We start from the raw sequence: 22,159 nt of genomic DNA, 5'->3' as shown, positions 1-22,159 counted from the left end.
AGAGATGTTGAGTGTTAACTGTGTGTGCCAAATGAGGAATAGTTTAGGACAGTTAATAGAAAAAGTATTAACGGTAAAAGGATGTTTTGTGACAGTGAAAAGGTATTGCTTATTTACTTTAAATACATATTTATTAAAACACAAGGATTATACAGATTTGTGAGCAAGAATTGTCTACATCCAGAAACAGAACACTTTCATATGGCATGAATGAAGACAAGGTCAGTGGATGTTGGAGCAGGAATCCTCAGAATCTGCAGCACAATTCACAGACCCCAGGGTTGCAGCAGCCGCAGCACCATTTGCACTTAATGCCGCGCTTCTCTCTGTTGTTATACGGCATCTGTGTGAGGGACGAAAGACAAATGAGCGATGTGTTCATCTCCGGCATCGTCCTTCACTCTGTTTATTCTCCCTCCTTCAGAGAGCATCAGGCTAACACTTAAATGAGCTCATTGTCTTCGGCCACATTCATTCAGTGAACTGAACACGTACCTTCCATGAGTCCAGTGACATCTCCTCATGGTCAGCAACTGGGTTGTCAACGCTCATCGGCTCCTCCAGCTCCTGCACCTGTTGATGAGTCGTGCACATTGACAACAAGGAGCCACATTTTAGGATCTGGACAAAACATTTATAGACGATAAGTGAATCAAATGAGTGCAAGTCAAGTTCTTACCTGAGCGACTGGGACAGCAGAGCTCTGCTGAATACAAATAAAGGTGAGCACGATGGCCACTGCAACAGCAACACGGAATGTCTTCATCTCGGTCGGACTGGTTTCAGTTGTCAGATCTAGTCGATTTCTTCAGATCGTTTGGTGGCTCTTGTCAGCTCCTCTGAGTTCTCCTGTGTGATGCCTGAATGTGTAAAATGTGCTGGTATTTATACTCACGTGGACCACTGTTGCCTCATCACTGACAGCACTTGCCACACTCCCTATTCCCAGCATCCCTACGTGAGCCTGCAAATGGGAAATTCCTGAAGACTGGGACACTCTGTTTTTGTTTGTCTGCCACAGTTGTTGTCCAACATTAAATCAACCATTACTTTTCGTTGTCTGACTTTCTGTCAACCTATGGCCATTTTGATTCTAAGAAAAGTTCAAATCTTTCTAAATACAGTGTCTTGTGCAAAAAGCAAAATCCCTGACTTCACTCACTTTCATTTACTGAAAACCCTGCTGTGTGCTTGCTCGTGTCACATGACTAAAACATCAGCGTCAACAAGGAGGAAGCATCACCTTGTCTTTTAATAATACAATATTAGAAACTACCTGCCTGGAGTTGTTGGTCTGGTCGCTCACTTGTTTCAAGAAAGCTTTTCTCAAACCAGTCAAAGAAACTGATGTAAAGAAAAGTTTGCTTCCACTTGAAGATAAAGAAGTGTAAGTCTACATGATGTGCCACAAGATAATGTCGACGCTTATATTTCATTTTCTTAAAATGTAACCTGTGGAGTGTGGAATTGTTTTTACTTTTGTAATACATTAATTTGACATATGCAATTGTTTCTGTATTTAAGTTAGTTTCCCAATGTCCTCACATCAGCTTTAATAATTAAAAGCCTGTTTAAATATTTAAGTCTATCTATCTCAATTTAACCTCAAATAAGCTATCACGTTTGATGTAAATGTTCTCATCACTAGGCTTACTTGAAAAAAACAGCCAGGTCATGAATTGATGGGTCTATGTATTTTAATTGTGCTTCTGTATGTATTTTATTCTATTTAATGCATTTTGTATTATCTGGACCTTGAGTCTGTAATAAAAGTTTGATTGATTGATTGATACATAAATCAATAATGGTGGACATGAAATAATTAAAAAAAAACCTAAATAACAAACAGTTGGTTCGGTGGTGTCCCATTTTCTTCATCAACATGGGCAAGCAAAAATATACACAAACTAGCAGATATATTTAATGAGAATGGTTTGAGGTCATTTAATGATATATGTACAACTTATGGCATACCTACGTTCAGTCAGATTCTGAACACAGCCGCAACATTGTGTCAACGTAAAAATACAAAAATAATGACTTTTTATGATTTCTCCATATTTTGGGGGGGAGAGGGGGGTTCAAAATAAAAACAAACATTTGTCTCCGCCTATGTTTCTCCAGCTGTCACATTCCAAAGTGTCTTCTGTTTGTATTTGTAAAACATTTCTACATATAGAGATACTAAAGTGTATTGTGATAATACACTGTAGTATCAGATATAAAAAATTAAAAAGTGGTCGAGGCAGTTTCATCACTGACGTGCACGCACATTAACTATACAGCATGAGCAAAAATCTGAATTTTACAAATATGGATGTTGAAACAGGACTCCTCAGAATCTGCAGCAGTTGCAGCAAAAGTCAGCTTTCTGAAGCTCATTCTTGAGCTCCTTTCATCTTCTTTTTGGGGGAGTTTTTCCTGATCCGATGTGAGGTCCCGGGACTGGGATGTCATGTGTACAGATTGTAAAGCCCTCCGAGGCAAACTTGTATTTGTGATGTTGGGCTATATAAAATAAACTGAATTGAATTGAAAAATGATTTTCCTCCATCTCCAAGAGCAAGGCATCTTGGTCCTTCCTCTCAGCGGAGATCTGAGCTTTGTGGTTTTGTTTGAGTTCCTGTTTCTCCAGCTGAACGGCCTCCCAGTCTCTGGACAGGACCCTGATCTCATCCTGATATGTTAGAGAGGTCCATCTTCAAATGTTTGACTCTCAGTTTCTCCATTCCCTGATTTGTTGAATTTGCTGCATAAAAACACATCAATAATAAAATATAAGTTTTTTATTTCCAGTCTGAAAGACACGCATTTATAAATGTTTTTATGCAGTGTTTTACCAATATGTATCCCTAAAATATCCCCCCACCACCACACACACACTCACACACATCTCAGTGTCTTTTTTTAATACATTTCTTTATTTTGCCTTCAAAAACACGCATTTAAAAATTGTTTTAATGCAGTATTTTAACAATATGTAATCATTAGAATGCCTAAAATATGCCAGTTTTTATGTATTTAGTCTTCAGATTAAATCAGTATTTTAGCAGTGGTGTTTATTTGTAGCCATTTCATCAAAATTAGTAATTCATAAACATACATTTTGGTCCCATTGAGAGTAAATAAGACTATAATGCAGGGATTGAGGGCGTGGCTACCTTGTGATTGATAGTTTGCTACCACAGGGGTGTCCGGTCTGAGAGCTGTCCGTGTTTTTGTCTGACAACTTTAACCCTTTCACGGTGTGTTATTAGTTCATGAAAGTTTATTGTCAACGTTTTGTCATCGCCGACAAATGTTCTTTTCCGCTTTCTCTTGTTATATTTGGTTGCAAAAACTAAGATGGCGACGAGCAAAATGACGAACTCAAGGCTTCAAAGCGTCAGTCCACAAACCAATGGGTGACGTCATGGTGACTACGTCACGGACAAACAGAACCGTGAATGGCTCCACATCGTTTGGACTATACAGTGGACGAGCATTTTTTTTATTTTGATAGGAGAGTTTTATCATCTGCAATTCCTGAAAGTACTGTTTAAGCTATTCATGATGAAAAAAGTGTCATTTAGTTTTATGAACATCTCTTAATCGATACTGAATCATATTTGTTCTTCACGTGTGGTATTTATTCATAATCAACCCCATGTTACTGCTGCCAAATAAAACAATGTGTTTTGACTGGAGTGGTTGGATGAAGCGCTGATAAGGAAAAGTCAATGTTTTAGTCTTCACCCCAACTGGTCAGCTGGTTTCTGCTTCATCTTAATTAAGAGTACTAGTTTGTGTCGTATTTTCTGACACTGATCTATCTAAGTCAGGGGTGTCAAACATACGGCCCGCAGATACTACACATATTGTTCAACTGCAAGGGAATCTGCAGAGGAGAGCCCAGCAGGTAAACAGTGGGCTGATGTCTGCATTTTTGGCCTTTATGTTTCTAGTTTGTTGTAGAAATACCTTAAAATAGGGGTTATCATCCAAAAACCTTCACCAATGATTTAAACATAGAGAAATATTGTCATTATGCATGCGTTATTATGCTATGATTTTACTGGTCCGGCCCACTTGAGATCAAAATGGGCAGCATGTGGCCCCTTAACTAAAATGCGTTTGACACCCCTGATCTAAGTGATGCAAAAGAGATGTTGAGTTGACTGTGTGTGCCAAATGAGGAACAGTATAGGACAGATAATAGAACAAGTATTAACGGAAAAAGGATGTTTTGTGACAATGAAAAGGTATTGCTCATTCACTTTAAATATATATATATATATTTATTAAAACACAAGGATGATACAGACAGATCAAGAATTGTCTACATCGAGAAACAGCCTGAACACTTTCATATAGCATGAATACAAATCAAAGTGTTACATTTTCTTGAAGACAAAGTTAGTGGATGCTGGAGCAGGAATCCTCAGAATCTGCAGCACAATCCACAGACCCCAGGGTTGCAGCAGCCGCAGCACCATTTGCACTTAATGCCGCGCTTCTCTCTGTTGTTATACGGCATCTGTGTGAGGAACGAAAGACAAATGAGCGATGTGTTCATCTCCGGCATCGTCCTTCACTCTGTTTATTCTCCCTCCTTCAGAGAGCATCAGGCTAACACTTAAATGAGCTCATTGTCTTCGGCCACATTCATTCAGTGAACTGAACACGTACCTTCCATGAGTCCAGTGACGTCTCCTCATGGTCAGCAACTGGGTTGTCAACGCTCATCGGCTCCTCCAGCTCCTGCACCTGTTGATGAGTCGTGCACATTGACAACAAGGAGCCACATTTTAGGATCTGGACAAAACATTTATAGACGATAAGTGAATCAAATGAGTGCAAGTCAAGTTCTTACCTGAGCGACTGGGACAGCAGAGCTCTGCTGAATACAAATAAAGGTGAGCACGATGGCCACTGCAACAGCAACACGGAATGTCTTCATCTCGGTCGGACTGGTTTCAGTTGTCAGATCAAGTAGATTTCTTCAGATCGTTTGGTGGCTCTTGTCAGCTCCTCTGAGTTCTCCTGTGTGATGCCTGAATGTGTAAAATGTGCTGGTATTTATACTCACGTGGACCACTGTTGCCTCATCACTGACAGCACTTGCCACACTCCCTATTCCCAGCATCCCTACGTGAGCCTGCAAATGGGAAATTCCTGAAAACTGGGACACTCTGCTTTTGTTTGTCTGCCACAGTTGTTGTCCAACATTAAATCAACCATTACTTTTCGTTGTCTGACTTTCTGTCAACCTATGGCCATTTTGATTCTAAGAAAAGTTCAAATCTTTCTAAATACAGTGTCTTGTGCAAAAAGCAAAATCCCTGACTTCACTCACTTTCATTTACTGAAAACCCTGCTGTGTGCTTGCTCGTGTCACATGACTAAAACATCAGCGTCAACAAGGAGGAAGCATCACCTTGTCTTTTAATAATACAATATTAGAAACTACCTGCCTGGAGTTGTTGGTCTGGTCGCTCACTTGTTTCAAGAAAGCTTTTCTCAAACCAGTCAAAGAAACTGATGTAAAGAAAAGTTTGCTTCCACTTGAAGATAAAGAAGTGTAAGTCTACATGATGTGCCACAAGATAATGTCGACGCTTATATTTCATTTTCTTAAAATGTAACCTGTGGAGTGTGGAATTGTTTTTACTTTTGTAATACATTAATTTGACATATACAATTGTTTCTGTATTTAAGTTAGTTTCCCAATGTCCTCACATCAGCTTTAATAATTAAAAGCCTGTTTAAATATTTAAGTCTATCTATCTCAATTTAACCTCAAATAAGCTATCACGTTTGATGTAAATGTTCTCATCATTAGGCTTACTTGAAAAAAACAGCCAGGTCATGAATTGATGGGTCTCTGTATTTTAATTGTGCTTCTGTATGTATTTTATTCTATTTAATGCATTTTGTATTATCTGGACCTTGAGTCTGTAATAAAAGTTTGATTGATTGATTGATACATAAATCAATAATGGTGGACATGAAATAATTAAAAAAAAACTTAAATAACAAACAGTTGGTTCGGTGGTGTCCCATTTTCTTCATCAACATAGGCAAGCAAAAATATACACAAACTAGCAGATATATTTAATGAGAATGGTTTGAGGTCATTAAATGATATATGTACAACTTATGGCATACCTACGTTCAGTCAGATTCTGAACACAGCCGCAACATTGTGTCAACGTAAAAGTACAAAAATAATGACTTTTTATGATTTCTCCATATTTTGGGGCGACGGGGTTCAAAATAAAAACAAACATTTGTCTCCGCCTATGTTTCTCCAGCTGTCACATTCCAAAGTGTCTTCTGTTTGTATTTGTAAAACATTTCTACATATAGAGATACTAAAGTGTATTGTGATAATACACTGTAGTATCAGATATAAAAAATGAAAAAGTGGTCGAGGCAGTCTCATCACTGACGTGCACGCACATTAACTATACAGCATGAGCAAAAATCTGAATTTTACAAATATGGATGTTGAAACAGGACTCCTCAGAATCTGCAGCAGTTGCAGCAAAAGTCAGCTTTCTGAAGCTCATTCTTGAGCTCCTTTCATCTTCTTTTTGGGGGAGTTTTTCCTGATCCGATGTGAGGTCCCGGGACTGGGATGTCATGTGTACAGATTGGAAAGCCCTTCGAGGCAAACTTGTATTTGTGATGTTGGGCTATATAAAATAAACTGAATTGAATTGAAAAATGATTTTCCTCCATCTCCAAGAGCAAGGCATCTTGGTCCTTCCTCTCAGCGGAGATCTGAGCTTTGTGGTTTTGTTTGAGTTCCTGTTTCTCCAGCTGAACGGCCTCCCAGTCTCTGGACAGGACCCTGATCTCATCCTGATATGTTAGAGAGGTCCATCTTCAAATGTTTGACTCTCAGTTTCTCCATTCCCTGATTTGTTGAATTTGCTGCATAAAAACACATCAATAATAAAATATAAGTTTTTTATTTCCAGTCTGAAAGACACGCATTTATAAATGTTTTTATGCAGTGTTTTACCAATATGTATCCCTAAAATATCCCCCCACCACCACACACACACTCACACACATCTCAGTGTCTTTTTTTAATACATTTCTTTATTTTGCCTTCAAAAACACGCATTTATAATTGTTTTAATGCAGTATTTTAACAATATGTAATCATTAGAATGCCTAAAATATGCCTATTTTTATGTATTTAGTCTTCAGATTAAATCAGTATTTTAGCAGTGGTGTTTATTTGTAGCCATTTCATCAAAATTAGTAATTCATAAACATACATTTTGGTCCCATTGAGAGTAAATAAGACTATAATGCAGGGATTGAGGGCGTGGCTACCTTGTGATTGATAGTTTGCTACCACAGGGGTGTCCGGTCTGAGAGCTGTCCGTGTTTTTGTCTGACAACTTTAACCCTTTCACGGTGTGTTATTAGTTCATGAAAGTTTATTGTCAACGTTTTGTCATCGCCGACAAATGTTCTTTTCCGCTTTCTCTTGTTATATTTGGTTGCAAAAACTAAGATGGCGACGAGCAAAATGACGAACTCAAGGCTTCAAAGCGTCAGTCCACAAACCAATGGGTGACGTCATGGTGACTACGTCACGGACAAACAGAACCGTGAATGGCTCCACATCGTTTGGACTATACAGTGGACGAGCATTTTTTTTATTTTGATAGGAGAGTTTTATCATCTGCAATTCCTAAAAGTACTGTTCAAGCTATTCATGATGAAAAAAGTGTCATTTAGTTTTATGAACATCTCTTAATCGATACTGAATCATATTTGTTCTTCACGTGTGGTATTTATTCATAATCAACCTCATGTTACTGCTGCCAAATAAAACACTGTGTTTTGACTGGAGTGGTTGGATGAAGCGCTGCTAAGGAAAAGTCAATGTTTTAGTCTTCACCCCAACTGGTCAGCTGGTTTCTGCTTCATCTTAATTAAGAGTACTAGTTTGTGTCGTATTTTCTGACACTGATCTATCTAAGTCAGGGGTGTCAAACATACGGCCCGCAGATACTACACATATTGTTCAACTGCAAGGGAATCTGCAGAGGAGAGCCCAGCAGGTAAACAGTGGGCTGATGTCTGCATTTTTGGCCTTTATGTTTCTAGTTTGTTGTAGAAATACCTTAAAATAGGGGTTATCATCCAAAAACCTTCACCAATGATTTAAACATAGAGAAATATTGTCATTATGCATGCGTTATTATGCTATGATTTTACTGGTCCGGCCCACTTGAGATCAAAATGGGCAGCATGTGGCCCCTTAACTAAAATGCGTTTGACACCCCTGATCTAAGTGATGCAAAAGAGATGTTGAGTTGACTGTGTGTGCCAAATGAGGAACAGTATAGGACAGATAATAGAACAAGTATTAACGGAAAAAGGATGTTTTGTGACAATGAAAAGGTATTGCTCATTCACTTTAAATATATATATATATATTTATTAAAACACAAGGATGATACAGACAGATCAAGAATTGTCTACATCCAGAAACAGCCTGAACACTTTCATATAGCATGAATACAAATCAAAGTGTTACATTTTCTTGAAGACAAAGTTAGTGGATGCTGGAGCAGGAATCCTCAGAATCTGCAGCACAATTCACAGACCCCAGGGTTGCAGCAGCCGCAGCACCATTTGCACTTAATGCCGCGCTTCTCTCTGTTGTTATACGGCATCTGTGTGAGGGACGAAAGACAAATGAGCGATGTGTTCATCTCCGGCATCGTCCTTCACTCTGTTTATTCTCCCTCCTTCAGAGAGCATCAGGCTAACACTTAAATGAGCTCATTGTCTTCGGCCACATTCATTCAGTGAACTGAACACGTACCTTCCATGAGTCCAGTGACATCTCCTCATGGTCAGCAACTGGGTTGTCAACGCTCATCGGCTCCTCCAGCTCCTGCACCTGTTGATGAGTCGTGCACATTGACAACAAGGAGCCACATTTTAGGATCTGGACAAAACATTTATAGACGATAAGTGAATCAAATGAGTGCAAGTCAAGTTCTTACCTGAGCGACTGGGACAGCAGAGCTCTGCTGAATACAAATAAAGGTGAGCACGATGGCCACTGCAACAGCAACACGGAATGTCTTCATCTCGGTCGGACTGGTTTCAGTTGTCAGATCTAGTCGATTTCTTCAGATCGTTTGGTGGCTCTTGTCAGCTCCTCTGAGTTCTCCTGTGTGATGCCTGAATGTGTAAAATGTGCTGGTATTTATACTCATGTGGACCACTGTTGCCTCATCACTGACAGCACTTGCCACACTCCCTATTCCCAGCATCCCTACGTGAGCCTGCAAATGGGAAATTCCTGAAGACTGGGACACTCTGTTTTTGTTTGTCTGCCACAGTTGTTGTCCAACATTAAATCAACCATTACTTTTCGTTGTCTGACATTCTGTCTTTCTTGCTTAGAAGTATGTCTCCATCATACAGCACGCTTATACGTAATTGATCAAAAGAAAGAAAATGTGAGCAACGGAAACAGACTAAAGAATTTGTATTACAGTTTATTGTCAACGTTTTGTCATCGCCTTGCAATGTCCTTTTCAGCTTTCTCTTGTTATTTTTGGTTGCAAAAACCAAGATGGTGAAGAGCAAAATGACAAACTCAAGGCTTCAAAACGTCAGTCAACAAACCAATGAGTGACATCATGGTGACTACGTCCACGTCTCATTTACAGTCAATGATTGTCACTCACACTATCTGACAGCATATGAGAATGCTATACAGTGAGGTTGACCTCTCACTTTGTGATGCCCGGTGGTTTTGACATCCATCATTTATTTTTCTTATTAGCTTCAGTGTGTTAATGTAGTAACGATGTAAGTAATTGTCAGAGAGAATGTCATTGAGGAAGAATGTACAGGGTAAATTCAACTCAAGAATTCAGTGTCTACAGCTTAAATAGTTACTTTGAGTCAATGTCTTCAAGTTTAATCTACTAAACCAATTAATTTTCTCTAGGTTTACAGTGTACTCAGGTGCCTGGTCCCATACAATGTGGTATTCTGGTTCAAGTGTGACATAAATGCCTAATCTAGGAGATTTTTTCGACACACAGTTCTCTCTCACTATTGACACCGGGAGACAAAAATGTTTCTCATGTTAATGCTTTTATAAACGGTATGTCTGTCAGTTGTGCATATTCATTGTTAAACAGTACTTTTACGAATTCCTGATGATAAAACTCTCCTCTCCAAAAAGAAAAAGGCTTATCAGCTGTATAGTCCAACCGATGTGGAGCCATTCACGGCTCTGTTTGTTGACATAGATGTTATCATTTAAGGTCAGAAGGGATTTGACATAGTGGCAGGAGGGAAGGGGTTTTGGTTATTGCGCAATCATTTTGGAAAGATTGAAGTTACTCAAGATTCAAAGGTTCTAATGGTTCTGTTTGTCCGTGACGTAGTCACCATAACGTCACCCATTGGTTTGTGGACTGACGTTTTGAAACCTTGAGTTCGTCATTTTGCTCGTTGCCATCTTGGTTTTTGCAACCAAATATAACAAGAGAAAGCTGAAAATAACTTTTGTAGGCGATGACAAAACGTTGACAATAAACTTTCATGAACTAAAAACACTGGGAAAGGGTTAAAGTTGTGAAACAAAACACTTCCTAAAGCAATCCCTGCTTTATGGTCTATTTTACTCTCAATGGGATCAAAATGTATTTTTGTAGGGATACTAATGAGTATATACTGTTAAAACACGGCATGACATTTTTTTTATGATTGCGGCTTTTTCAGACTGGAAATAAAAAACTAATATTTTAGTAGTGACCCCGGTCCTTATAGTGTGTTTAAAGTGTTTTTATGCAGCAAATTCAACAAATCAGAGAATGGAGCAACAGAGTAAAACATTTGAAGATGGACCTCTGTAGCGTCTATCAGGATGAGATCAGGGTCCTGTCCAGACAAACACAAAGCTCAGATCATCGCTGAGAGGAAGGACCAAGATGCCATGCTCCTGGAGATGGAGGAAAATGAGAAAGAAAGGAGCTGAAGAATGAAGAATGAATAAAGTATACTATACATATGAATAAATAAATACAAAACACTTGACTTCAAACTACAGCTTCAAACTTTTTAACTTCAAACTATAAACAATATATTTAAAAAAAAAGAACAGACACAAGTATCAGGTGGCCTGATTGGGACCGTGTCCAACAGAACTCCACTCAGAAACTGTTGGATTCTACAAACTGCTGCTTTACTGGACTACACGTCATCATATCATCATATCATATCAACTGGGAGAGCTTTGTTCCAACAAGCCGAGTACGGTCGGCAAAAGCTCCTGCATGTCTCCCCAGCGATCAGTCTGTGAGCGCGCACTGCTGCTGCTGTGTGAGCGCTGCAGCCACGCCCCTTTGCAGTCTCTGCATGCATACATGACAGAGAGCGGAGGAGTGAGTACGCTCTGATCCGCGCTATTTTAATAAAGTATCGACACTAAAAATATGCAAAATCATATTGTTTGTTGTTCATATATATATATATATTTTTTTTTTACAGAGTAGTGTAAAAAAAGTATTTCAATCGGCTCAGGCACCGAAAGGAAGCAACAAAATCTGCGTTGCTTTTCGGTCCGGTCGTACCACCGGTCCGGTTGATCTGGGACCAGGTGTTTTACCTGTAATTTCTCAGCCAAAGATCTTCTCTCAAACGGGTGTTGGAGGAGAGATTATACCAAGTTAGCGTTTGGTTTTTCAGTGCTCCTGCTCGCCGCTATCATGTTGTTATCATGGGTGGCGCGCCTCGTCTGCCCGAGGAGACAGAGACACGGGACGCGCAGCGGTGGGGCAAGATGAGAATAGCCCTCCAGGAAGTCGTTTAGGGCGCTGATTGGATAAATTGGATGTCATTCATTCATTTATTTCTTTAATAAGTTATTGGCTAAACTGACCCGTCTTCCTTGGGCAGAATCTATCGAGCCCCACGACGTGCACTGGAGCAGCTCAGAGGTGCATGAGCAGAGGAAGACAAGCAGAAAAAGCATATATTTTGCGCAGATATCCTATTTTACAAATAGTACTGGGTATATTCACTAGCTCACACACACATATTGACAATTTGTATAATTTATTAATATTATTATATTGTTTATAATTAATAATATTATAAATATATATTTATTTTCTGGGGGATGGCTCAAGGTCGGTGGGGCCCCTCCCACTATTAGCGACACCCTCCCCCCATCATACATCTACAAATATTATACAATGTATACAATGTATGTAAATGTTTTATACATTTACATACATTGTTGAATTTTGCTTAAAGCCGTAGACCAGGATACAATTGGGTTTTCTTTAGCGCCGTGTATTCTAGCTATTGAGAGTCCCATGTTCACCACATCAAGATAACTAGCTAACCACTGGGGTTTCGTAAGAGTATGAGGTGCGGAAAAGTCATTTAGAAGCAGCACGGCAGGAGTGCATGGAACAACATAGTTCAGGATCGTTGTCAAAAAGAAACAAACCATTTTCCCAAAAAGATTTACATCTTTACAAAACCAAAATATGTGCATGAAAGAGCCCAGAGGTCCTCCTGTACAAAGGGATGATGTAATTATTTTCATTAAAAAACTTTTCCTCGGTGTATAATAGGTTCGGTGTAAAAAATGTAGCTGAATCTGCTGATGGTTGGGTTTTTTCCAGGTCCCAGTTATGCCTTTCCAAATATAATCCCAGTCCAGCTGCACATCCTCCGTCATGTGTTCGAGGTCTTTGGCCCAGACCTGTTCAATATGTAAGGGTTTGTAAGAAGATATAGAATGAGTAAAGTTTGGATACTAATCCCTTGGTTTGACCTTGTGTATTCAAAATAGAATGCAGGTGGTGTGATCCCAAAGGGTCATTCCATGCTACCCCGTATGCTTTAAGTGAAGATCTTAGTTGTAGATATAGAAAAAAAGATGAGCCAGGTATGCCATAAGTTGTACATATATCATTTAATGACCTCAAACCATTGTCATTAAATATATCTGCTAGTTTGTGTATATTTTTGCTTGCCTATGTTGATGAAGAAAAAGGGACACCACCGAACCAACCGTTAGTTATTTAAGTTTTTTTTAATTATTTCATGTCCACCATTATTGATTTATGTATCAATCAATCAATCAAACTTTTATTACAGACTCAAGGTCCAGATAATACAAAATGCATTAAATAGAATAAAATACATACAGAAGCACAATTAAAATACAGAGACCCATCAATTCATGACCTGGCTGTTTTTTTCAAGTAAGCCTAATGATGAGAACATTTACATCAAACGTGATAGCTTATTTGAGGTTAAATTGAGATAGATAGACTTAGATATTTAAACAGGCTTTTAATTATTAAAGCTGATGTGAGGACATTGGGAAACTAGCTTAAATACAGAAACAATTGTATATGTCAAATTAATGTATTACAAAAGTAAAAACAATTCCACACTCCACAGGTTACATTTTAAGAAAATGAAATATAAGCGTCGACATTATCTTGTGGCACATCATGTAGACTTACACTTCTTTATCTTCAAGTGGAAGCAAACTTTTCTTTACATCAGTTTCTTTGACTGGTTTGAGAAAAGCTTTCTTGAAACAAGTGAGCGACCAGACCAACAACTCCAGGCAGGTAGTTTCTAATATTGTATTATTAAAAGACAAGGTGATGCTTCCTCCTTGTTGACGCTGATGTTTTAGTCATGTGACACGAGCAAGCACACAGCAGGGTTTTCAGTAAATGAAAGTGAGTGAAGTCAGGGATTTTGCTTTTTGCACAAGACACTGTATTTAGAAAGATTTGAACTTTTCTTAGAATCAAAATGGCCATAGGTTCTATGAATGCCAACAATTCATAGTTTATCATTTTCAACCATCCACCATTTATTGATTTATGTATATTCATGACATGTTTGTTTTTTGTTGAATCAAATGTGATAGCTTTTTAATGTTTATTTGAGGTTTAATTGAATGTTTGGGTCATTGTCAGACACCATTAAACAATTGCAAAGAAAGAGGGAACAACGTCGCTCCACACAGATCTGCGTGGAAGTCACACGTTTCATAAATCATGATTCATTCCTGATTAAGTCTGTTTCCGTTGCTCACATTTTCTTTCTTTTGATCAATTACGTATAAGCGTGCTGTATGATGGAGACATACTTCTAAGCAAGAAAGACAGAAAGTCAGACAACGAAAAGTAATGGTTGATTTAATGTTGGACAACAACTGTGGCAGACAAACAAAAACAGAGTGTCCCAGTCTTCAGGAATTTCCCATTTGCAGGCTCACGTAGGGATGCTGGGAATAGGGAGTGTGGCAAGTGCTGTCAGTGATGAGGCAACAGTGGTCCACGTGAGTATAAATACCAGCACATTTTGCACATTCAGGCATCACACAGGAGAACTCAGAGGAGCTGACAAGAGCCACCAAACGATCTGAAGAAATCGACTAGATCTGACAACTGAAACCAGTCCGACCGAGATGAAGACATTCCGTGTTGCTGTTGCAGTGGCCATCGTGCTCACCTTTATTTGTATTCAGCAGAGCTCTGCTGTCCCAGTCGCTCAGGTAAGAACTTGACTTGCACTCATTTGATTCACTTATCGTCTATAAATGTTTTGTCCAGATCCTAAAATGTGGCTCCTTGTTGTCAATGTGCACGACTCATCAACAGGTGCAGGAGCTGGAGGAGCCGATGAGCGTTGACAACCCAGTTGCTGACCATGAGGAGATGTCACTGGACTCATGGAAGGTACGTGTTCAGTTCACTGAATGAATGTGGCCGAAGACAATGAGCTCATTTAAGTGTTAGCCTGATGCTCTCTGAAGGAGGGAGAATAAACAGAGTGAAGGACGATGCCGGAGATGAACACATCGCTCATTTGTCTTTCGTCCCTCACACAGATGCCGTATAACAACAGAGAGAAGCGCGGCATTAAGTGCAAATGGTGCTGCGGCTGCTGCAACCCTGGGGTCTGTGAATTGTGCTGCAGATTCTGAGGATTCCTGCTCCAGCATCCACTAACTTTGTCTTCAAGAAAATGTAACACTTTGATTTGTATTCATGCTATATGAAAGTGTTCAGGCTGTTTCTGGATGTAGACAATTCTTGATCTGTCTGTATCATCCTTGTGTTTTAATAAATATATATATATTTAAAGTGAATGAGCAATACCTTTTCATTGTCACAAAACATCCTTTTACCGTTAATACTTGTTCTATTATCTGTCCTATACTGTTCCTCATTTGGCACACACAGTTAACACTCAACATCTCTTTTGCATCACTTAGACAGATTACAGTGTCAGAAAATACAACATTGAACTTTAGACACTAACTAGTCGTCTTAATTAAGATGAAGCAGAAACCAGCTGACCAGTTGGGGTGATTACTAAAACGTTGACTTTTCTTCAGCAACACTTCATCCAACCACTCCAGTCAAAACACAGTGTTTTATTTGGCAACAGTAACATGAGGTTGATGATGAATAAATACCACACGTGAAGAACAAATATGATTCAGTATCAATTAATACTGAACATCTGTTCATAAAACTAAATGGCACTTTGTTCATCATGAAATATCTTAAAAGAACATGTTCACACATCATATAATTGTATATATTGATATGAAAGTTTATTGTGTTACTAGACTCGTCGTATCTGCAGATATGTCGGATAGTGTGTAAGGAGAAGAAACAGATTAAGCGACCATAGAAGAAGCAATTATTTGTCACAAATATATTTCTCTATTGGCTGTAGTTAAAGAAATGGTACATGTGATTACACATTCTATTTCTGTAAAAATTCACCGTTTGCTCTTTTGACCAGATAGCGTATCTGGGGAAATGCCCCGGTTATGAAATAGTTTACAGAGCCAATTGACTGAAACACTGTTATTCCTAAAGAACTCAACACTACACAGGCTCTGCAGCCGCACAATGCCAAAAATCACTGAGCACACATTAACTACATCCAACAACATCCACATATACTCACAACCAACCAATTGAAAGTTGCACAATTGCTTTAAGAGAGAGAGAGAGAGAGAAGAAAAAAAAGCACGACAAATTAATATTCAGTGGTCGGGTAGCAGTAAGGAAAGCAGTAAGGATTTATTCCATGCTTCTGCCTGCTGTTGAGCGTCATTTGATCGAAAGACACAAGTAAAGTGTTCACCTCCTGCATTGTGCCTCACTCCGTCTGATCCCTCCTCTGGAGAGAACATCAATGTTTGAGTTTTGACCGTCCCATGAACTTTAACTTCAACATTATCTTACATCTGATGTGCTTTTACCTGCAGGAAGAGTTAACGACAGGACAACTACACGAGGTCCAGCCATTGCACAGATTACTGAGCCTAAGCAACAATATATATATATATATATATATATATATATATATATATATATATATATATATCCCCGTTTGATTTTATGACCTCGACAGAAACATCGCGGCCTGTTTCATACTAAGTCGGTACTCGAAGCATCTCTCTGGCACATGCAGTATAATTAAGACGCATAGTTGAAAGACCTCAATAGTTTCCAATATCCATTGCAATAACCAAAATCCCCTTCTATCTCATGATTTGATAACCCTGCCGTCCCGTGTGCCAACTTCAGCGGACCACAACGTCAGTGTCAACAACCACAATTGGCTCCAGAACTGCTGGAATCAGCCCATATTTCGTTAAGTACTACCTTGTCTTATCTTTCTATGGCTCATTATGTCGAGTCACGATGGACCAACTTGCAAAATTAAGTCTAAACGGTGCAATCATGTAGCATAATAACATTATTCATGTCAGATGTTAAAAGGAGGTAAATTATGTTTTGTGACTGTTAATAGTGTGAGAGCAAGTTTTCTGGGACACCAAACACCAACTTAATAAAAACGAATATATAAAAGAGCAGAGGGAGAAAGATGAGAACTGTGAGGATGTTTGTTTGTTTTATTACAAAAAACTTAGTTGTCACTGAAGAGCATTCACATCACACACACACACACACACACACACACACACCCGCACATGTGCAAAAAGTTGAGCTTGAGAACCAGGTGATATATGGCAACAACAACACAAATAAATAAATAATTGATATGTCTATTGCAGCCTGTAATTGAACAGCCACTGTGTGTGTCTTACATAGGTGCCACAGGCCTCTTGGTGGCCTCCGTCAGTAAATAGATGCAAATTTCCAGCAGTACCTTATTCTTTTAATTTCTTATGTGCTTATTTTGCAATTTCCTGCCAGTAAAGCTTCAGACGTATCACTTTAAAGGACACATTCAGTGCCAACATCTGTTTAGTGTTTTTTTCGTCCGTCATTTAGTCCAATTTGTTTAAAATTTGAAAGTATATATCTTTTTTTTATTGATCAATGTCAAAAACCTTACATTTACTTTGTTTCAAAGCTGTATGAAAACAAAACTTGAAAAATGTTGGCAGTGTATAGGCCTGGATTTTCCCAGTTTACTATGTTTTGGCCCACGTCTCTTATCAGCGACCCTGGCTATATTCTGGCCAATAACAGCTACTGTTGACCCAATCGATACTGTATACGTCTCTGACATGGTCGAGGGCATTGACCCCGTCCGTCCCTGTCTCAACACCATCCTGTTTGGGTCTCTATCCAGTTCTCCCCCCATCCCCTTTTTCCTTCCCCATTTCTGTTGGTAGGAATTAGCTCAACTTGACAGCCTAATTGCTGCCAAACCCACCACATCAGCCCACTATGCTCCTTGCACCCCTCTCTCACCACACTCGGGGACCACGGATAATCAAACTGTTCCGGTGCCCTGGACCTTTACATGGTCCCTTAAAAAACATTCCATGGCAGAAATGGTGTCGCTACTTCATCTGCCGCATTGCTGCGTGAAAATAAGGACGAGTACCGATTATGGCCTCCGGCCATCGGAAGCACACGACTGCCACCGCGCTAATCCGCTACACCTCGTTTGCCTCCGTTGTTGCTCTCCCCGCCTTCCTTGCCTCTTCAAGCATGGCAGTTCGTACCACAGCCAGAGACGCTTTGACACAATACTGGGAACATTGCCAAAGCATGTGTAACACAGGAAGAAAATTCAATGGGAGACCATCGTAATTAGTCCAATAAATGTTTTCACTTGGATGTATTCGAAACAAAGCGGGGCTTATTACGGCGCGCATGGGTTTTTATTGTGAGAGCTTGTAAGCGGATGATGTCTTCTGCACAGAGTCAAAGGGCACTGCTTTTGCTGTGGCAATGAAACAACTTAAGCCCTTGCACTAACAAAACCCGTGTTCTGCCACTGTGGAGTTAAACTGCTGCTCTACTTTCAAATATGAGGACGTTAATAAATGCATCGGTGGATTGTGCATTCATTTAACCTCAGTTTCATCCCTTTCCACTAATCCTGATAAAGATATAAATAGCACTGCAAAAGGCACAATGTTTTTAATTAAGTAACATGGATGCTTATGACTTTAATTAAATCGACGCAGTGAGGCTGTTTTCGGTGAGACTACAGAGCTTCTGAAACTGTTATATGCGTTTTAATACAGCCATGCTCATTACTGAAGTCACATACATGCCCAGAACAGCATTTTGTCTCCTGAAATACAGACACACACACACACACACACACACACAACTCTGACAGCCCAACTTTAATGGGCTGGGGCCGCCAGCGAGGGCCCTGAAGGGATCCTGCGATAGATGTGGCTTTCCAGAGGGTGTCGGGGGAGGGGAGGGCCAGGTGGGGTCAGGCACATTCACCACTGGGTGTCGGCCGGCCAAAAGTTGTTGCCACATGAATGGCTTGTGCACTTTAGTTAAGGAAAAAGAGGAATGGAGGTGTAGAAGCTGGTCTCTAAGTAATCCGGATAGGTAGGAGCACCGAGTAAAATTCTAAACAGGGAGTAAACACGTGAAGCGTCTGTGTGTGTGTGTGTGGGGGGGACTGGGTGTGCAATATGGCATCGATGAGTGAGATACGAGAGGCCATTTGCATTGTGGTCGCCATGTGGAAAAGCCTACAAAGCATCCAGTCAAAGAGCTTCCACCGGCCTTTAATTAGCTGCGCCCGTGTCCTGTGTTAGCTAATTAAGCCACAAGATAGCCAGCCAGAGCCGACGGCCTCTGTACTCGCTCGGCTCCCTGGGAGGCGGTATATTTAGCCGTCTCGTGTGGCCGCGCGGGCCGGCTGTCTTGAGGTGGCAGAGCTGTCTGTTGCGGCCCGCTCGGTCGCAGCCTGTCACGCCTGTAAAAATGTTTGTGAAGTGAAGAGAACCCAGAGGGCTGCGGTCTCGTGCCAAAAAAGGGTCTTCGCTCGACTCTCGGCGCGTAATGACAGAGCAACGCGTGGGTCGCACTCGGCGGCAGATCTGCGTCGGCCTGCTTGTGAAGTCGCTCGGTCTTCGCCTCGGAGCCATAAACAAGCTTCTTTTCTATCTTTTATTGAGCATTATACCGGCGAGTAAACAGGGGGGGCTTATTTGTGCAGTACCATCTTCTGTTTAGATCTCATTAAATGTACCTAGACTGCAATTAGCATGGAATCTTAATTTGCCTGGAAAGTTAATTAATCCATATAACTTTCAAGGCAGGCTCGTAAAAGCTCGCACTCGTATGGCTGTAACGTTATTGGAGACATTCGCCATGGAAATGCTTAGTCTTCCAGCCACCCAGGAGTATTTAGTAAGCAAAATGGCCTTTTCAACACTTAATCTCGTCCCCTCTTCAGATTCTCGCCGCCCACACCACTTATTCCGAGTGGGCGGTCAAAGTGAGGCGCGCTGGAAATCGCTCCTGTTTTATCCATGTCGCTTTACACCCAGCTTTTATAACGTAACGTGGCAAGCATTACACGATGAGGGACTAATGATATATTTTCTCAGCTGGAACGTGGGAAATGCACCGCCGACCCAAAACAGTGTAGAGTCTCAGTAAATTAGTGTGTGCCGCGAAGTGAAAAGTGAACAGCTTGCCAGAGCTGCACTGGCTTAGGACCCGTAGGGAACCAGCTATACGGCGTGGTGGGAGGGAGAGCCACGGGAGATATTGAACCTATGGGGAAAGGAAGCCCACTGTCAGCGAGACTCTCTCCAAAAACCCAGACTTCACCCTCTGACAGCTCGGAAATATCCATTTTAATGAGGGGGAAAAGTGGATTTGGCCAGACGTCTTCGTTCCTCCCATGGAAACTCATCTGTCCTGGTGTGAGGCGACACCCTCAGTGACTTTTAACTAAAGGGTTGAGCATAGCCGACTGCTGCAGAGCAGAGGGCCCCACAGAATGTATCCGCAATGCTCTCCTCTGGTTTCTTTGAAAAGGAACTCACTTCCAATCCAATTAGCATGAGCTCCTCTGACTACTGCAGGTTGTTACTAAGTAAGTTGTTTTTTCTCACGTTTTTTCTCTATTATTATTATTTTTTATCTCCAAGAAGGCTTGAGGTGTCGAAGGTCACCGCCTCAAGTCTTCTCGTAACATCTGGTCCACAACAGTCTGTTATGTCGAAGTCTACTACCTGCGGATTCCTTTGGACGTTGCGCTATAAGACCATCGTCCATGCGGGTGACATTTGTCACAAAGATTGTTAGCATTGTGCGGCTGCAGAGCCCGTGTAGTGTTGAGTTATTTGGGAATAACAGTGTTTCAGTCAATAGGCTCTGTAAACTATTTCATAACCGGGGCATTTCCCCAGATACGCTATCTGGTCAAAGGATCAAACGGGGAATGTTTACAGAAATAGAACTTGTAATCACATGTACCATTTCTTTAAATACGTCCAATGGAGCAATATATTTGTGACAAATAATTGCTTCTTCTCGGGTCACATAATCTGTTTCTTCTCAACATTCAATTAGGACCACAAAAAAAAAGAAGAAAAAAAAAGAATGCTCACAAAGGCTTGAACTCTACATTGGTTAACTTAAATTTAAATGTTTAAGAGAGCCACATTACCTTTTTTATGATTTTGATTATAATGGGGTCTTATTTAAAACACATGGGTGTAGTAATATTCAGCAGCTGCGCAGCTCTGCCTCTGGGGCATTCTTTGTTCAGCTAGGAGGAAAAGGGGGAGGGGGAAGGGAAAAGGAAAAGAAAAACTTCCACATGCTAACATTTACACAGTGATTTCTTTTAATTGCACTCTAGTTTTTAATTTGCCCTGGACTAATGCTTTTAAAAGCAGGACTGGAGGTATTTTATTGAAGTCGTGCCTAGCGCCGGACCGAGTTTTCCTGATTGCCGTGGCCTTGTAGCCCGGCTCTTTCCGACCTGACAACCTGCGTTATTCCTTCCCCTCGCAATGTCAAACATGCCACACAGCATTTGGACTTGGAGAGGCGAAGGGAACACACGGACTGGGCGAGCTTCCTCCGGGTCCCCTCTTCAAAGGATTACGATGAATTAACGCGCCCTGTACTGGGTGAATGGCAAAATCGAGGAGAATCATGTTTAAAAAATGGGGTTGAGCTGGAAACGCAGATGGCCTAATAGATATGTGTTGCTTTTTAAAGGGGGAAAGAAAAGAATGTTAAACAGATCCTAATCTAAGCAGCCAGTGGGCGGGCGTAACGTTTGGTTAAACACTTCCAGTCGTAATGAAGCGTCTGTCAAACCAGTGAGAATCCACCCGGAGCTGCTTATCATTTTGGGGCATGTCCTCGGCCCTCTTCATACAAAGCAACGCAGACATTTATTTCCCACCTCATATTTACAATGATGAGCCCTGCATTACAGCAGCCGGACACCAGGCTATGAGCCCAGATCAGCAGTAAAACCAGCTCCCTCCTCCAGTAACACAACCAAAGACCAAACATTCACACTTGCAAGGTTAATTGCAGAAGAATAGATAAAAAATGACTGTAAAGCTAAGAATTAGGTCCGACCCTGTCACAACCCCCGACGCTTAAGTTTTACTTTCGCCGTATCTTAGCCACTATAAAATACTCACTTTTATGATCACGGCTTCCCAAAGACACTCCATCTTGCACAACTGTGAGTGTGTTTTGTGCGTGCGTGCATGAGGCTGAAACCAATATATCCGTTTGCAGATATACTCTTTTTATATATACTTTATGTAACTCTTTCGAGAATGTTCTGTTTTGTTTAACAGCTTCATAGGTGGCAGTCTGTTAAACCTCGCGATTAAAACCGA

The 22,159-nt window shown here is 40.5% G+C and overlaps 4 protein-coding genes across 4 annotated transcripts; 1 reads left to right on the top strand and 3 right to left on the bottom strand.

The window, feature by feature from the left end:
* Window positions 1-247: 247 nt before the first annotated feature.
* On the bottom strand, window positions 248-796 carry LOC306744519 (hepcidin-like; the record flags this gene model as incomplete). The annotated part of the gene is made up of 3 exons (XM_079227178.1): window positions 680-796; window positions 496-573; window positions 248-343 (listed from the first exon to the last, which is right to left on the bottom strand). The coding sequence occupies exons 1-3, from the start codon at window positions 764-766 to the stop codon at window positions 248-250; spliced, it is 261 nt and encodes an 86-aa protein (XP_079083304.1). The 5' UTR covers window positions 767-796.
* A 3,624-nt stretch (window positions 797-4,420) lies between these two features.
* LOC306745281 (hepcidin-like) lies at window positions 4,421-4,939 on the bottom strand (the record flags this gene model as incomplete). Its single annotated transcript, XM_079228034.1, has 3 exons — window positions 4,421-4,516; window positions 4,669-4,746; window positions 4,853-4,939. 3 exons carry the CDS (start codon window positions 4,937-4,939, stop codon window positions 4,421-4,423), a joined length of 261 nt encoding a protein of 86 aa, XP_079084160.1.
* A 3,649-nt stretch (window positions 4,940-8,588) lies between these two features.
* LOC306744976 (hepcidin-like) lies at window positions 8,589-9,137 on the bottom strand (the record flags this gene model as incomplete). Its single annotated transcript, XM_079227689.1, has 3 exons — window positions 9,021-9,137; window positions 8,837-8,914; window positions 8,589-8,684 (listed from the first exon to the last, which is right to left on the bottom strand). The coding sequence occupies exons 1-3, from the start codon at window positions 9,105-9,107 to the stop codon at window positions 8,589-8,591; spliced, it is 261 nt and encodes an 86-aa protein (XP_079083815.1). The 5' UTR covers window positions 9,108-9,137.
* Window positions 9,138-14,458: 5,321 nt separating this feature from the next.
* Window positions 14,459-15,007, top strand: LOC306744521 (hepcidin-like; the record flags this gene model as incomplete). Its single annotated transcript, XM_079227180.1, has 3 exons — window positions 14,459-14,575; window positions 14,682-14,759; window positions 14,912-15,007. Exons 1-3 carry the CDS (start codon window positions 14,489-14,491, stop codon window positions 15,005-15,007), a joined length of 261 nt encoding a protein of 86 aa, XP_079083306.1. The 5' UTR covers window positions 14,459-14,488.
* Between the last annotated feature and the right edge of the window lie 7,152 nt (window positions 15,008-22,159).

The sequence above is a fragment of the Taurulus bubalis genome (assembly GCF_910589615.1).
Source record: "Taurulus bubalis genome assembly, chromosome: 12".
Classification (NCBI taxonomy): Eukaryota; Metazoa; Chordata; class Actinopteri; order Perciformes; family Cottidae; genus Taurulus; species Taurulus bubalis.
Note: the sequence above shows the minus strand (reverse complement) of the source record. Positions and strands in the feature narration are given on the sequence as shown.